The sequence below is a fragment of the Hypanus sabinus genome, assembly GCF_030144855.1.
Source record: "Hypanus sabinus isolate sHypSab1 chromosome X1 unlocalized genomic scaffold, sHypSab1.hap1 SUPER_X1_unloc_7, whole genome shotgun sequence".
Taxonomy (NCBI): Eukaryota; Metazoa; Chordata; class Chondrichthyes; order Myliobatiformes; family Dasyatidae; genus Hypanus; species Hypanus sabinus.
The window spans coordinates 897,877-915,118 of NW_026778976.1; the positions used below are offsets into that span (position 1 = coordinate 897,877).

At 55.0% G+C, this 17,242-nt stretch overlaps 1 protein-coding gene across 1 annotated transcript in view; it reads right to left on the reverse strand.

Annotated features, from left to right (window-relative positions):
- Positions 1-2,831: 2,831 nt before the first annotated feature.
- LOC132385653 (keratin, type I cytoskeletal 17-like) overlaps positions 2,832-17,242 on the reverse strand; it is a gene marked incomplete at its 5' end in the record, with an annotated part of 29,726 nt that continues 15,315 nt past the window's right edge. Inside the window, 3 exons of the mRNA XM_059957860.1 lie at positions 2,832-3,053; positions 9,369-9,406; positions 10,943-11,163. Of these exons, the coding sequence (XP_059813843.1) occupies positions 2,950-3,053; positions 9,369-9,406; positions 10,943-11,163 (363 nt within the window). The remainder of the gene's footprint in view (positions 3,054-9,368; positions 9,407-10,942; positions 11,164-17,242) is intronic.

The following is a 17,242-nucleotide window of genomic DNA, read 5'->3' on the forward strand; positions in this document are numbered from 1 at the left end:
AAACGGTGTTGGATAGACTGTTGAGTCTGAAGGTTGATAAGTCCCCGGGACCTGATGGTCTGCATCTCAGGGTACTTAAAGAGGTGGCTCTAGAAATTGTGGATGCATTGGTAATCATTTTCCAAAGTTCTATAGATTCAGGAACAGTTCCTGCTGATTGGAGGGTGGCTAATGTTGTCCCACTTTTCAAGAAAGGAGGGAGAGAGAAAACAGGGAATTATAGACTGTTTAGCCTGACATCAGTGGTGGGAAAGATGCTGGAGTCAATTATAAAAGAGGAAATTACAACCCATTTGGATAGCAGTAGAAGGATCAGTCCGAGTCAGCATGGATTTATGAAGGGAAAATCATGCTTGACTAATCTTCTGGAGTTTTTTGAGGATGTAACTATGAAAATGGACAAGGGAGAGCCAGTGGATGTAGTGTATCTGGACTTCCAGAAAACTTTTGATAAAGTCCCACATAGGAGATTAGTGGGCAAAATTAGGGCACATGGTATTGGGGGCAGAGTACTGACATGGATTGAAAATTGGCTGGCTGACAGGAAACAAAGAGTAGTGATTAACGGGTCCCTTTCGGAATGGCAGGCTGTGAGCAGTGGGGTACCGCAAGGTTCGGTGCTGGGACCACAGCTGTTTACAATATACATTAATGATTTAGATGAAGGGATTAAAAGTAACATTCGCAAATTTAATAATCTTATGCGCTTCAATCAGATCCCCTCTCATCCTTCTAAATTCCAGTGTATACAAGCCCAGTTGCTCCAATCTTTCAACATATGACAGACCCGCCATTCCGGGAATTAACCTCGTGAACCTACGCTGCACTCCCTCAATAGCAAGAATGTCCTTCCTCAAATTTGGAGACCAGAACTGCACACAATACTCCAGGTGGGGTCTCACCAGGACCCTGTACAGCTGCAGAAGGACCTCTTCACTCCTATACTCAATTCCTCTTGTTATAAAGGCCAGCATGCCATTAGCTTTCTTCACTGCCTGCTGTACCTGCATGCTTGCTGTCATTGACTGATGTACAAGGACACCTAGATCTTGTTGTACTTCCCCTTTTCCTAACTTGACTCCATTTAGATAGTGATCTGCCTTCCTGTTCTTGCCACCAAAGTGGATAACCTCAAGTGGATACAATGCTGAGTCATGCCATCTGCTGTAATTCTCTGATGACTCAGCAATGGCTGGATGTATAAAGGGAGAGGGGAGGATGAGTACGGGGCCCTGGTGGAGGATTTTGTTGGTGCGAGCTGAATCACCCGCAGCTCAGCATCAGTGAGACAGAGGAGACGGTGCTGGACTTTGGGAAGACAAGGCCTGCACTGCTCCTGCTCCCTGTTACTATCGACGGTGAGGACGTGGATGTGGGGAGGACCTACAAGTACCTGGGGCGGGGGGGGGGGCACCTGGACGACAGACTTGAGCGGAGGCTGTGTACAAGTAGGGCCAGAGTCGCCTCGACTTCCCGAGGAGACTGAGGCCCTTTGGAGGGTGCAGGCCTCTCCCTCACACGTTCTACCGGTCCGTCGTCACCGGTACGATCCTCCACGCGTTGGCGTGCCGGGGCAACGGCATCGACGCGGGTGATGCCAACAGGCTCAATACACCGATCGGAGAGGCCGGCTCCGTTACGGGAGACAAACCGGGCACACTGGGGGGCCGCGGTGGAACAAAGGCCCCTCCGGAAAACCCTGGCAATTCCGGCCAATGTCTCCCACCCCCTGCCCGCCACCTTGGCCGAACGGAGGAGCACTTTCAGTAACAGACTGAGACGACTGCGCTGCTCCAAAGAGCACAAAATGAGGGCAGTCCTACCCTCGGCCATTGGGCTCCATAACGAGTCAGCCCGTAGCCGGGGAAGTGGTGACCCCCCCCCCCCCCCCCACACTCCCGTCAGACTGCTTGTGGGAACTTATTTTTTATACTTTCAAACTTCTCTTCTAATACTTGTAAATCTGCGCACTGGTAATGCCACTGTGACGCTGTGATTTCCTTTGGGATCAATAAGGTATCTATCTTGTGCTGGTGCCTTTCGCAGTGGAGAGTGATGTGGAATACTTATTAATTTCCTCCGCTATTTCTTTGCGCCTCGTTGCTATGTCTCCAGCATCACTTTTCAGCAACCCACTATCCACTCTCGCCTCTCTGTTACTCCTCGTAAAAACTTTTTTGCATCTGTTTCATGTGATTGGCTTGCAAATCCTCTTATTTCACCCCTTACCCCCCTTGTGGCATTTCCGGTTGCCTTCCGGTGGTGTTTTTATTTAAAAAGTCTTCAACGCTCCCACTAATCTTTGCTGTATTGTGCGCCCTGCCTTTTGCTTTTGACTTCCCTTTGTCTCGTTCTCCCTTTAGAATACTCTTTCACCTTCGGGTTGCATCTTCCTTGCACTTTCCGAATTCCCCCCACCCCCCCACCCCCCGAAACGTTAGCCGCTGCTGTTCGGCCACCACCCCAGCTAGTGTCCCCTTCCAATCCACTTTGCCCAGCTCCTCTCCCTCGTGCTTCTTTGCTCCACTGTAACACCGATACATCCGATCTTCGCCTCTCCTTCAGGGCGAGGTGCATCGTATTATGATCACCGGCTCCTAAGGGTTCCTTTACCTCGTGCTCCCTCATTAAATCTGGTTCATTACCCAATTGCCCGACCTGGGAGCGGGCTGAAACGCAAGCTGTCCCTGAAAGACATCTCAGAGCGCATTCCCTCTCTTGGGATCGAGCGCCCAGCTGGATTATCTCAGTCTGCCTGCATATCGAACCCCGCTGCCACCATAATGGCCTTTCCACAACACCAGCCGACAACGCACACAAGTGTTTGATGAATCACCAGGAACTACTTTTATTTAAGGCGGGCAAAATTCCAGGAAGCAAGTCATAATTTCTAGGCTAATGGGGCTGGCGTCTTCTGAAGTTCTTCACAGCCGGGCGAGAGGAGTTCGGCTAAGTCGTGGCCTCTTTGACCTCCTGACGAGACTCAACGACCTGCCCGTCGACCAGTGTTTCGGTGATGGTAACTACCTTCTTCTTGGTGATCACCTCCGGTTCTGCGGGAGAATGAATGAGGGAACGTTCACAGGGCAAGAACAGGACGGAGAACAGAACAGCACGGGCCCTTCGGCCCGTCGATGCTGCGCTGATCCAGTTCGTAACCAAGAGACAGTTACCAACGTAGCAGCGCACGCCGTTGCAGAAACAGGCGGCCTCTCAGACTGTAACATCGACAGAACGTACCGGTGCACTCCCCTCCCCCCCTCGTCACTGAGATGCCTGACATGTCGACAGTCATTTTGATCGTGGTCCCGGTGCGGGGGGGGGGGGGGGGGGGCGGGGCGTGAGGGGATGGGGGGGTGAAACTTCGGCCGGACCAAGTTGCGGGGGAGGGGGAGGGTTGATGCTTTAGCGTGGGGGGGGGGGGCTTTGGGGTTCCAACGTTTCCTGTCATTCATTCTTTGGGGTTTTCTCCCCCCCCCCCCCCCCGTTTCGTGGATGTCTGTGACGAGTACGAATTTCAGGTTGTGCACAGTGTACATGTAAATGGGAACTTCGGACTACACAACATCCAATCCTCCCATTTTCCCCGCACTCTGAACGTGTCCCAAGAGCCTCTGATCCATTTGCTTCTACCACCACACCAGGCGCCAACAACTCGCTGCGTGTTTAAAAAAAAAACGTGCCCCTCACAACTCCTTTGAAATTACCGTAAATGCATGCCCCTCTGCTGGCAGACATTCCACCCCCTGGGCAAAGCAAAACAGAACAGCGCAGCTCAGGTCACAGGACCTTCGGCCCGCAAATGCTGTGCTGGACCCATTCAATTAGTGATCGAGTCGCCGACCGATCCCCTCCGCCCTGCACGACGGCTAAGGATGTCCCGGCCGAGCACGCTCAGCGCCGTCAGCAGCTCCGGGCCATGATCGGAGGGAGAAGGTGCGCGGGCGTCGGAGAGGGGTCCAGCGGGCGGGTTCGCCGAAACGATTCCGGAAAGGAAGGGTGAACATCGCGGTAGTGTCTGATTGCTCCGGGCCACCGCTCACCACAGTCCTGGTTTTCTGAACGGACATCGTACCCCCGAACGCTGCCTCACCACTTTTTAATTTTTTTTTTTGCACTGCTTATATAACTTAACTATTTATATATATATATATATATATATATATATACACACACACACACACACAGACACATACGCACGGACACACACACTCACACACATATATATATATATACATGGCATACTGCATTGTACCGCTGCCAGTAAGTTAACCAATTTCACAATATACACCAGTGATTTCTGATTCTGAGTTTAGAAGAATGGTGGGGAGAGGATGAGGGAACTCATTGAAACCCATCGAATGTTGAACGGTCCGGATAGAGCAGATGTGGAGAGGATGTTTCCTATAGTGGGGAAGTCCAGGACCAGAGGACACAGATAGAGTGGATGTGGAGAGGATGTTTCCTTTAGTAGGGGAGTCTAGGACCAGAGGACACAGATAGAGTGGATGTGGAGAGGATGTTTCCTGTAGTGGGGGAGTCTAGGACCAGAGGACACAGATAGAGTGGATGTGGAGAGGATGTTTCCTGTAGTGGGGGAGTCTAGGACCAGAGTGACACAGATAGAGTGGATGTGGAGAGGATGTTTCCTATAGTGGGGAAGTCTAGGACCAGAGGACACAGATAGAGAGGATGTGGAGAGGATGTTTCCTATAGTGGTGGGGTCTAGGACCAGAGGGCACAGATAGAGTGGATGTGGAGAGGATGTTTCCTATAGTGGGGAGGCTAGGACCAGAGGACACAGACAGAGTGGATGTGGAGAGGATGTTTCCTATAGTGGGGGAGTCTAGGACCAGAGGACACAGATAGAGAGGATGTGGAGAGGATGTTTCCTATAGTGGTGGGGTCTAGGACCAGAGGGCACAGATAGAGTGGATGTGGAGAGGATGTTTCCTATAGTGGGGGAGTCTAGGACCAGAGGACACAGATAGAGTGGATGTGGAGAGGATGTTTCCTATAGTGGGGGGAGTCTAGGACCAGAGGGCACAGGTAGATTGGATGTGGAGAGGATGTTTCCTATAGTGGGGGAGGCTAGGACCAGAGGACACAGATAGAGTGGATGTGGAGAGGATGTTTCCTATAGTGGGGGAGTCTAAGACCAGACGGCACAGATAGAGTGGATGTGGAGAGGATGTTTCCTACTGTGTGGGAGTCTAAGACCAGACGGCACAGATAGAGTGGATGTGGAGAGGATGTTTCCTATAGTGGGGGAGTCTAGGACCAGAGGGCACAGATAGAGTGGATGTGGAGAGAATGTTCCCTATAGTGGGGGAGACTAGGACCAGAGGATACAGATGGTGTGGATTTGGAGAGGATGTTTCCTATAGTGGGAGAGTCTGGGACCAGAGGACACAGATAGAGTGGACGTGGAGAGGATGTTTCCTATAGTGGGAGAGTCTGGGACCAGAGGACACGGATGGGGTGGATGTGGAGAGGATGTTTCCTATAGTGGGAGAGTCCAGGACCAGAGGACACAGATAGAGTGGATGTGTAGTGGATATTCCCTATAGTGGGGGTAATCTAGACTAGAGGACACAGCCTCAGGAATTGAGGGGTGTACATTTAGAACGGAGATGAGGAGGAATTTCTTTAGCCAGCGGGTGGTGAATCTGTGGAATTCTGTGCAGGACGAGACATTGGCTACATTTGAAGCGGAGATTGATGGGTTTTCGCCGAGTACGGGCGCCAGTGATTACGGGCAGAAGGCGGGAGAACGGGGGTTGAGTGTGATAATAAATCGGCCCTGATGGAATGGCAGAGCAGACTCGATGGGCTGAATGGCCTAATTCTAAAGGACGTGCTTCCGTTACACTGTCCACACTTCTGGAGGTGTAGTTTTAGGGGACCAGAGGAATCTTGGGTTCCCAGTTCCCTGAACGTGGCTAAACGGGTCGAAGGGGTGTGTCGAGTTTGAGAGGCAGTAGGCTATCTCGTAGGGTCGGAGGGTTCGGAGGCTCACGTGCCTCGATGACCTGGGGAGCTCTGCCGGCCGGAGTCAGGGCTTCGCGCTCTCGGTCCGGTCACCCGTGCCGAACAGGTCAAAGGGCAGAGGTCAGACTAAGAGCAGTCCACCGGCCCTCCAGGTTCGGTGGGGGGGTTGAGGGGTGATCAGCTCGGGTCCGACCACCCCGACCGGTCAAGCAAAGCTTGTTACGGAAGCAGCAACGGGGAACCCTTCTACATCCGAGCGGCCAAGGACAGACAGAAACGGCGACACCAGCATTGTGACCGCCAGTAAGCTGTGACGATAGGCTGGGCAAGCCTGGGTTTCCTTTACCTCTGGAACGGGGAACGGGGGGGGGGGGGGGGAGAGAGAGAGAGAGAGACGGAGAGGGAGAGAGAGAGAGACACACAGAGGGAGTGAGAGAGAGAGGGGGGAGGGAGAGAGAGAGAGAGACGGAGAGGGAGAGAGAGAGAGAGAGGGGAGAGAGAGAGAGAGAGACGGAGAGGGAGAGAGAGAGAGAGAGACGGAGAGGGAGAGAGAGAGAGGGGGGAGGGAGAGAGAGAGAGAGACGGAGAGGGAGAGAGAGAGAGAGAGGGGGAGAGAGAGAGAGAGAGACGGAGAGGGAGAGAGAGAGAGAGAGACGGAGAGGGAGAGAGAGAGAGAGGGGGGAGGGAGAGAGAGAGAGAGAGACGGAGAGGGAGAGAGAGAGAGAGAGGGGGGGAGAGGGGAGAGAGAGAGAGAGACAGAGGGAGTGAGAGAGAGAGGGGGGGGAGAGGGGAGAGAGAGAGAGACGGAGAGGGAGAGAGAGAGAGAGAGGGGGGGAGAGGGGAGAGAGAGAGAGAGAGACGGAGAGGGAGAGAGAGAATGAGAGAGAGAGGGAAAGGGAGAGACAGGGAGAGGGAGAGAAAGAGAGAGAGACACAGAGGGAGTGAGAGAGAGAGAGGGGGGGAGAGGGGAGAGAGAGGGAGAGGGGGAGGGGAGAAAGGGAGAGGGGAGGGGGAGAGGGAGAGAAAGAGAGAGACAGAGAGAGAGGGAGAGTGAGAGAGAGAGAGAGAGAGAGAAAAGAGGGAGAGGGAGGGGAGAGGGAGAGAGAGAGGCAAAGACGGGGGAAAGAGAGGGAGGGAGAGAGGCAGAGACAGGGAGAGGGAGAGAGAGAAAGAGAGAGAGAAAAGAGGGAGAGGGGGGAGGGGAGAGAGAGAGAGGGAGGGGGAGAGAGAGAGGGGGAGGGAGAGGGGGAGGGGGAGAGGGGGAGGGAGGGAGGGGAGGAGGAAAGGGAGAGAGGGAGAGGGAGGAGAGATCTGACAGGGGTTTACCAGATTATGGGAGGCAGAGTCAGACAATACCTTTCTCCCAGGGTCGCAATGTCCAATGCCAGAGGAGTGTGTTTAAGGTGAGGCGGGGTAATTCCACAGGAGATGTGAGGGCAGTTGTTTTAAACTCAGAGAGTGGTGGGTGGCTGGAATGGGCAGGTGGTCAAGGTAGGTCCATTACGGACTTTTAAGAGACCTTTAGATAGGACGTGTGGAAAATGGAAGGATAGGGACATGGTGTGGGCAGAAGGGATTAGTTTAGCTGGCCATTTGATTACTAATTTAAGTTGGTCGACTGGTTATAGGACCTGTCCTGCGCTGGACTGTACGGTGTATGGGGCTCCACTGTAACACGGGCGGCCCTGCATGGCACCGTTAGCGGTTGGCGCCCCAGAGTTCAGTCCTGGCACCCGCCGTAAGCAAGTTCGTCCGTTCCTTCTCGAGTGCGCCCGGATTTTCCTCCGGGTGCCCCGGGGTTCCCCATCGGCAGTCCAAGCCACTAATCCCGGGTTTTCAGCCCGGTGCAACTAGACGCGCCCGGCCGCCATCTTCATCAGGGTGGACGCTGGGCGCGGCTAGTCCGGTGGTATTTACACCCCCCCCCCGTTGTCCGTCTCTCCTGATTGGCTGGTTCCTCATCCAATCAGGTTTCCCGCTGTCCCGCCTTGCTTAAAAATCGCGGCCTTCCGTCTCTGTTAAGGTTCTTCCCCCTCCAGTCTCATTTCGATGCCTTCCTTCACCAGCCGGTCCCGAAAGCTTGTTGGCACGGCGCGGTAGCTCTGTGCTGCCAAGGTCAATCCCGTGGCCGTGGGATCCTGGCCCTCCTCCCAGAAACCGGGGGAGTATCGGGAAGACAGGCGGTAGCGACGGATTCCCCCTCGTCGTTCGGTTTCCCTGGACTTTCCGTCCGCCCTTTTACGGGACCGACTGACTTCCTTCACCCTGTAGCCATTGAAGTCCACAGCGGGGGTATTCCCTTCTGCTGCCTGCGTGGGATGGCGAATCTGTCGGGACCCTGGGGACGTGTGGAAACTGTGTGGTGGTTTCTTTCAAACTTACAGTCCTTTAACGTCTTTGGACTATTTTTTACCGTGCCCATGGTCTGTTTTTTTTTAAATCAATTATGGTAGTGTTTGCACTGTTGTAACTATGTGGTTTTGTGTAGGACTTGTAGCTTTAGTTTTTGGTTTGTTTGGTGGTAGAGTTGGTCTCCTGACTCGGTGTGTCTGGGTAGTCTTGTTCTGTCTGGTGGGATTGGAGCTCCTTTCCGGGGAACGCGCTAAGACGGTAGCGCGATATTAATACGCAGCAGCCTCTCCGGACTCTGGATTGGGGATTGCCAAACGTTACGTGGATTTTCTGGTGGAGTCTGTTTTGTCGTGTGCTTTTTTGTGATATCATTCTGGGGGAACACTGTCTTGTTTTTTTAAACTGCATTGCGGTTGTGGTTTCTCAGTGACAATAAACCGAAGTTCAATTCAGTTCTGCAGGGATGTCGTGTGCACTTCCACGTGGAGAATCTCCGGGTCTGAAATCGACCCAAGATAGGAAGAACCCGCTCTCCGTTGGGAAGGAATTTTTAAGTGAAGGCGACAGTCTTGCTCTAAGTAAGAAGTGGAATGAGATTGTAAGCAAGGCGGGACCTGATTGGTTGGAGACTAGCCAATCAGGAGGGGCGGACCGTGTGAGTTGAATAGGTACGCCAGCGGGCCAGACGCGCCCGGGCAGCATCCCTGATGAAGATGGCGGAGTCTGTCATCGGAACGTCGGGTGAAGTCGACACCTGTTCCCCGGCTGGAGGCCCCAGAGGAGCTTCTGGCGCCAGGAAATTGCCGGGAAGGCGCTCGGTCCCCTTCTCACTGGTTGATCGGTGGCCGCAAGCGTCCCCACCCCCCCCGTGACTGGGCCTGCCGCGGTCCGCGGGGAGCCAAGGGAGCGACGAGGCCCCGCAGAAGTCTCGGCCACCCGCCGCGACCAGCTTGCCAAGGCACCGCTCGCGCCGCAGAACCCCCACCACCCCGGGTTTCCTGCCAACAGCGACAGACGCTGCTTACCTTTAATGGTCTCTACGGTTCTGATCTCGGTAGAGTAGCTGTCGGAGATAGGAAGAGCAGAGTCAGAGAAAAGCAATTCACCGATTGATCGGTGGTGTAATACTACTCCAGTGCCGGCGACCCAGGTTCAATTCCCCCTTCCCTCCGCCTCCCGGCCTCACGGGCTCCCGACTGCCTCCCGCGTTCCGGAGACACGGAACACAGAACATTCCGGCACTGTGTCGGAACTTCAGCCTACTTTACCCCCTGGTCCGGTTACTCGGGGCGCCAAAAGTTAACGGGGAGAACGGGGTCGGGAGGGGGATCATAAATCAGCCGCGGTGGAGTGGAGGGGGGGGGGGTGAAGCAGACTCGATGGGCTGAATGGCCTGGTTTTGCTTGGAAGCCGCGCCTGGGATGAATCGCTTCCCGCGGCCGAGGCTGGTTTCGGGTCAGCGGCCCGTCTGCAGCAGGAGTTCCCGAGGCCCGCTTTCCCTCCGGCCGCGTGGGTTCGCCCCGGCGGACGGGCCGGGGTCGGTATGTCACGGGCGGTCTCTGTTGGCGCCAGAGGCGCGGCGGGACTTCCGGGTTTTCCCCAGCCCGTTCGCGACGCTTTTCGCCGCGTGAGTCGAGTCTCCGACGTCCGGCCGAGTGGGGTCGGCTCCTGCGCCGTACTGGTCTGTGTTCTTTGCTCTGGGGGGGCGGGGGGGGAGGAGGGTGGGGGTGTGAGAGATGAGAAGCTGGGTCTCCAGTCGGAAGGGTCGAGGTGGTCCCGGTAAATCAGTCCCGGCCCCCGTCCTTCCGCAGATGCGCTGCAGAGAGCGCCCTGACAAACTGCGCCAGGAACTGGACAGCGGCGGGCAGCAGTTCTCCACAGCGGACGGTCTAAACTGCCCACCGCACCACGAGCACCAGCCGACCCATCGTCAAGGACACAGACACAGAGAGAGGGGCCGGTAACACCATGAAGGATCCCACCCACCCTGCTCACGGACCGTCTGCCCCACTCCCGTCGGGGAGGGGGCTACGTCGCATCCACACCAGGGACCACCAGACTCGAAAGTAGTAAACTTCCCCACCCCCCACTACCACGACACCCACATCACCTCGTCTCACTTCATGTACATACAGGCCAAGGTATGTAAAAAGCATAAACTCCTTATAAACTCCTCCAAGGCCGCTGTGTTCTTTTTCAATAGTTACCCGGGCACGAACATACCCCCTAAACATCGCCAGGCAGTCTGTCCGGGGAGATCTTCCCGCCGCCCGTTTCCAAGACCCACGGATGGCGGATTTCGCCAGCCCCAGCAGCAAGTTGACTAGGACATCCTCATCCCTCCATGCCCCCTTCCTTACTGGATGACCGTACATAAACAGGGTGGGGGCTGAAATGCAGCCAGAAGGCGAGAAGCAGCCCATGCAAATTCGCAAAAAGAGGCTGCAGCCTCACACGCTCCTTGTACATGTGGTACGCGGATTGCACCAGCCCTTGTTTTTTTTAACGATGCATCAGCTATGTGAAGGGGAAAGGGTCAGGTTAAAAGTTCGGCAGTGGATCTGCACTCTGCTCTGGTCTACCACACTCCCCACCTCACCTGAAGTCCTCTCCTTCCAGCAGGCGACGGTACGTGGCGATCTCCATCTCCAGCCGGGTTTTGATGTCCAACAGCTGTGCGTACTCGTCGCACTGCCTCCGTGTGTCAGCCTGGATCTCGGCCAACTCGGCCTCCCGCTGCTCCAGCAGGTCCTCGAGGTGGTACAGCTGCTCGGAGTAGCGGTATTCTGTGTTCTGCAGGGTGTCTTCCAAGGACGATTTCTGCGTTTAGAAGTTGAGAGTCAGTAACCCTATCGGTGTGTGCTGGGAGGGAACGGTCTAACGGGTTCAACATCGAGATACAAGGAAATACATCGGCTCACTGGGAGATTGGATTCGACACTGGCTCGGGGGGAGATTGGATTCGACATTGGCTCGGGGGGAGATTGGATTCGACACTGGCTCGGGGGGAGATTGGATTTGACACTGGCTCAGGGGGAGATTGGATTCGACACTGGCTCGGGGGGAGATTGGATTCGACACTGGCTCGGGGGGAGATTGGATTCGACACTGGCTCAGTGGGAGATTGGATTCGACACTGGCTCGGTGGGAGATTGGATTCGACACGGGCTCAGGGGGAGATTGGATTCGACACTGGCTCGGGGGGAGATTGGATTCGACACGGGCTCAGGGGGAGATTGGATTCGACACTGGCTCGGGGGGAGATTGGATTCGACACGGGCTCAGGGGGAGATTGGATTCGACACTGGCTCAGGGGAGATTGGATTCGACATTGGCTCAGGGGGAGATTGGATTCGACATTGGCTCAGGGAGAGATTGGATTTGACACTGGCTCGGGGGGAGATTGGATTCGACACTGGCTCAGGGGAGATTGGATTCGACACGGGCTCAGGGGGAGATTGGATTCGACACTGGCTCAGGGGGAGATTGGATTCGACTCTGGCTCGGGGGGAGATTGGATTCGACACTGGCTCGGGGGGAGATTGGATTCGACACTGGCTCGGGGGGAGATTGGATTCGACACTGGCTCAGGGGGAGATTGGATTCGACACTGACTCAGGGGGAGATTGGATTCGACACTGGCTCGGTGGGAGATTGGATTTGACACTGGCTCGGTGGGAGTTTGGATTCGACACTGGCTCGGTGGGAGATTGGATTTGACACTGGCTCGGTGGGAGATTGGATTTGACACTGGCTCGGTGGGAGATTGGATTTGACACTGTCTCCGGGGGAGATTGGATTCGACACTGGCTCGGTGGGAGATTGGATTTGACACAGTCTCAGGTGGAGATTGGATTCGACACTGGCTCAGGTGGAGATTGGATTCGACACTGGCTCGGGGGGAGATTGGATTTGACACTGGCTCGGGGGGAGATTGGATTCGACACTGGCTCACGGGGAGATTGGATTCGACACTGGCTCAGGGGGAGATTGGATTCGACACTGGCTCAGGGGGAGATTGGATTCGACACTGGCTCAGGGGGAGATTGGATTCGACAGTGGCTCAGTGGGAGATTGGATTCGACATTGGCTCGGGGGGAGATTGGATTCGACATTGGCTCGGTGGGAGATTGGATTCGACACTGGCTCGGGGGGAGATTGGATTCGACATTGGCTCGGTGGGAGATTGGATTCGACACTGGCTCAGGGGGAGATTGGATTCGACATTGGCTCGGGGGGAGATTGGATTCGACATTGGCTCGGTGGGAGATTGGATTCGACACTGGCTCAGGGGGAGATTGGATTCGACACTGGCTCGGTGGGAGATTGGATTCGACATTGGCTCAGTGGGAGATTGGATTCGACATTGGCTCGGGGGGAGATTGGATTCGACATTGGCTCGGTGGGAGATTGGATTCGACACTGACTCAGGGGGAGATTGGATTCGACACTGACTCAGGGGGAGATTGGATTCGACACTGACTCAGGGGGGGATTGGATTCGACACTGGCTCGGTGGGAGATTGGATTCGACATTGGCTCAGTGGGAGATTGGATTCGACATTGGCTCGGGGGGAGATTGGATTCGACACTGGCTCAGGGGGAGATTGGATTCGACATTGGCTCAGTGGGAGATTGGATTCGACATTGGCTCGGTGGGAGATTGGATTTGACACTGGCTCGGGGGGAGGTTGGATTCGACATTGGCTCAGTGGGAGATTGGATTCGACACTGGCTAGGTGGGAGATTGGATTTGACACTGGCTCGGTGGGAGATTGGATTCGATATTGGCTCAGTGGGAGATTGGATTCGACATTGGCTCAGTGGGAAATTGGATTCGACATTGGCTCAGTGGGAAATTGGATTCGACATTGGCTCGGGGGGAGATTGGATTCGACACTGGCTCAGGGGGAGATTGGATTCGACACTGGCTCGGTGGGAGATTGGATTTGACACTGGCTCGGTGGGAGATTGGATTTGACACTGTCTCCGGGGGAGATTGGATTCGACACTGGCTCGGTGGGAGATTGGATTTGACACAGTCTCAGGTGGAGATTGGATTCGACACTGGCTCGGTGGGAGATTGGATTTGACACTGGCTCGGGGGGAGATTGGATTCGACACTGGCTCACGGGGAGATTGGATTCGACACTGGCTCAGTGGGAGATTGGATTCGACACTGGCTCGGGGGGAGATTGGATTCGACATTGGCTCGGTGGGAGATTGGATTTGACACTGGCTCGGGGGGAGATTGGATTCGACATTGGCTCAGTGGGAGATTGGATTCGACATTGGCTCAGTGGGAGATTGGATTCGACATTGGCTCAGGGAGAGATTGGATTCGACACTGGCTCGGGAGGAGATTGGATTCGACACTGGCTCAGGGAGAGATTGGATTCGACACTGGCTCAGGGGGAGATTGGATTCGACACTGGCTCAGGGGGAGATTGGATTCGACACTGGCTCAGGGGGAGATTGGATTCGACATTGGCTCAGGGGGAGATTGGATTCGACACTGGCTCGGTGGGAGATTGGATTCGACATTGGCTCGGTGGGAGATTGGATTTGACACTGGCTCGGGGGGAGATTGGATTCGACATTGGCTCAGTGGGAGATTGGATTCGACATTGGCTCAGTGGGAGATTGGATTCGACATTGGCTCAGGGAGAGATTGGATTCGACACTGGCTCGGGAGGAGATTGGATTCGACACTGGCTCAGGGGGAGATTGGATTCGACATTGGCTCAGGGGGAGATTGGATTCGACACTGGCTCGGTGGGAGATTGGATTCGACATTGGCTCAGTGGGAGATTGGATTCGACATTGGCTCGGGGGGAGATTGGATTCGACATTGGCTCGGTGGGAGATTGGATTCGACATTGGCTCGGTGGGAGATTGGATTTGACACTGGCTCGGGGGGAGATTGGATTCGACATTGGCTCAGTGGGAGATTGGATTCGACATTGGCTCAGTGGGAGATTGGATTCGACATTGGCTCAGGGAGAGATTGGATTCGACACTGGCTCGGGAGGAGATTGGATTCGACACTGGCTCAGGGAGAGATTGGATTCGACACTGGCTCAGGGGGAGATTGGATTCGACACTGGCTCAGGGGGAGATTGGATTCGACACTGGCTCAGGGGGAGATTGGATTCGACATTGGCTCAGGGGGAGATTGGATTCGACACTGGCTCGGTGGGAGATTGGATTCGACATTGGCTCAGTGGGAGATTGGATTCGACATTGGCTCGGGGGGAGATTGGATTCGACATTGGCTCGGTGGGAGATTGGATTCGACACTGGCTCAGGGGGAGATTGGATTCGACACTGGCTCGGTGGGAGATTGGATTCGACATTGGCTCAGTGGGAGATTGGATTCGACACTGGCTCAGGGGGTGATTGGATTCGACACTGGCTCAGGGGGAGATTGGATTCGACATTGGCTCAGTGGGAGATTGGATTCGACATTGGCTCGGGGGGAGATTGGATTCGACATTGGCTCAGTGGGAGATTGGATACGACATTGGCTCAGTGGGAGATTGGATTCGACATTGGCTCGGTGGGAGATTGGATTTGACACTGGCTCGGGGGGAGATTGGATTCGACATTGGCTCAGTGGGAGATTGGATTCGACACTGGCTAGGTGGGAGATTGGATTTGACACTGGCTCGGTGGGAGATTGGATTCGACACTGGCTAGGTGGGAGATTGGATTTGACACTGGCTCGGTGGGAGATTGGATTTGACACTGGCTCGGTGGGAGATTGGATTCGACACTGGCTCGGTGGCAGATTGGATTTGACACTGGCTCTGTGGGAGATTGGATTTGACACTGGCTCAGGGGGAGATTGGATTCGACTCTGGCTCAGGGGAGATTGGATTCGACACTGGCTCAGGGGGTGATTGGATTAGACTGGCTCAGGGGGGGATTGGATTCGACACTGGCTCAGGGGGAGATTGGATTCGACGCTGGCTCAGGGGGGGATTGGATTCGACACTGGATCAAGGGGGAGATTGGATTCGACGCTGGCTCAGGGGGAGATTGGATTCGATACTGGCTCAGGGGGAGATTGGATTCGACACTGGCTCAGGGGGAGATTGGATTCGACATTGGCTCAGGGGGAGATTGGATTCGACACTGGCTCAGGGGGAGTTTGGATTCGACATTGGCTCAGGGAGAGATTGGATTCGACACTGGCTCGGTGGGAGATTGGATTCGACATTGGTTCAGGGGGAGATTGGATTCGACACTGGCTCAGGAGGAGATTGGATTTGACACTGGCTCAGGGGGAGATTGTATTCGACACTGGCTCGGTGGGAGATTGTATTCGACTGGCTCAGGGGGAGATTGGATTTGACACTGGCTCAGGGGGAGATTGGATTCGACATTGGCTCAGGGGGAGATTGGATTCGACACTGGCTCAGGGGGAGATTGGATTTGACACTGGCTCAGGGGGAGATTGGGTTCGACACTGGCTCAGGGGGAGATTGGATTTGACACTGGCTCAGGGGGAGATTGGGTTCGACACTGGCTCAGGGGGAGATTGGATTCGACACTGGCTCAGGGGGAGATTGGATTCGACACTGGCTCAGGGGGAGATTGGATTCGACATTGGCTCGGGGGGAGATTGTATTCGACACTGGCTCAGGGGGAGATTGGATTCGACACTGGCTCAGGGGGAGATTGGATTTGACACTGGCTCAGGAGGAGATTGGATTTGACACTGGCTCAGGGGGAGATTGGATTCGACACTGGCTCAGGGGGAGATTGGATTCGACACTGGCTCACTGGGGGATTGGATTCGACACTGGCTCAGGGGGAGATTGGATTCGACACTGACTCAGTGGGAGATTGGATTCGACATTGGCTCAGTTCGAGATTGGATTCGACACTGGCTCAGGGGGAGATTGGATTCGACACTGGCTCAGGGGGAGATTGGATTCGACACTGGCTCAGGGGGAGATTGGATTCGACACTGGCTCAGGGGGAGATTGGATTCGACACTGGCTCACTGGGGGATTGGATTCGACACTGGCTCAGGGGGAGATTGGATTCGACACTGACTCAGTGGGAGATTGGATTCGACATTGGCTCAGTTCGAGACTGGATTCGACACTGGCTCAGGGGGAGATTGGATTCGACACTGGCTCAGGGGGAGATTGGATTCGACACTGGCTCAGGGGGAGATTGGATTCGACACTGGCTCAGGGGGAGATTGGATTCGACACTGGCTCAGGGGGAGATTGGATTCGACATTGGCTCAGGGGGAGATTGGATTCGACACTGGCTCGGTGGGAGATTGGATTCGACATTGGCTCAGTGGGAGATTGGATTCGACATTGGCTCGGGGGGAGATTGGATTCGACATTGGCTCGGTGGGAGATTGGATTCGACACTGGCTCAGGGGGAGATTGGATTCGACACTGGCTCGGTGGGAGATTGGATTCGACATTGGCTCAGTGGGAGATTGGATTCGACACTGGCTCAGGGGGTGATTGGATACGACATTGGCTCAGTGGGAGATTGGATTCGACATTGGCTCGGTGGGAGATTGGATTTGACACTGGCTCGGGGGGAGATTGGATTCGACATTGGCTCAGTGGGAGATTGGATTCGACACTGGCTAGGTGGGAGATTGGATTTGACACTGGCTCGGTGGGAGATTGGATTCGACACTGGCTAGGTGGGAGATTGGATTTGACACTGGCTCGGTGGGAGATTGGATTCGACACTGGCTCAGGGGGAGATTGGATTCGACACTGGCTCAGGGGGAGATTGGATTCGACACTGGCTCAGGGGGAGATTGGATTCGACACTGGCTCAGGGGGAGATTGGATTCGACACTGGCTCAGGGGGAGATTGGATTCGACATTGGCTCAGGGGGAGATTGGATTCGACAC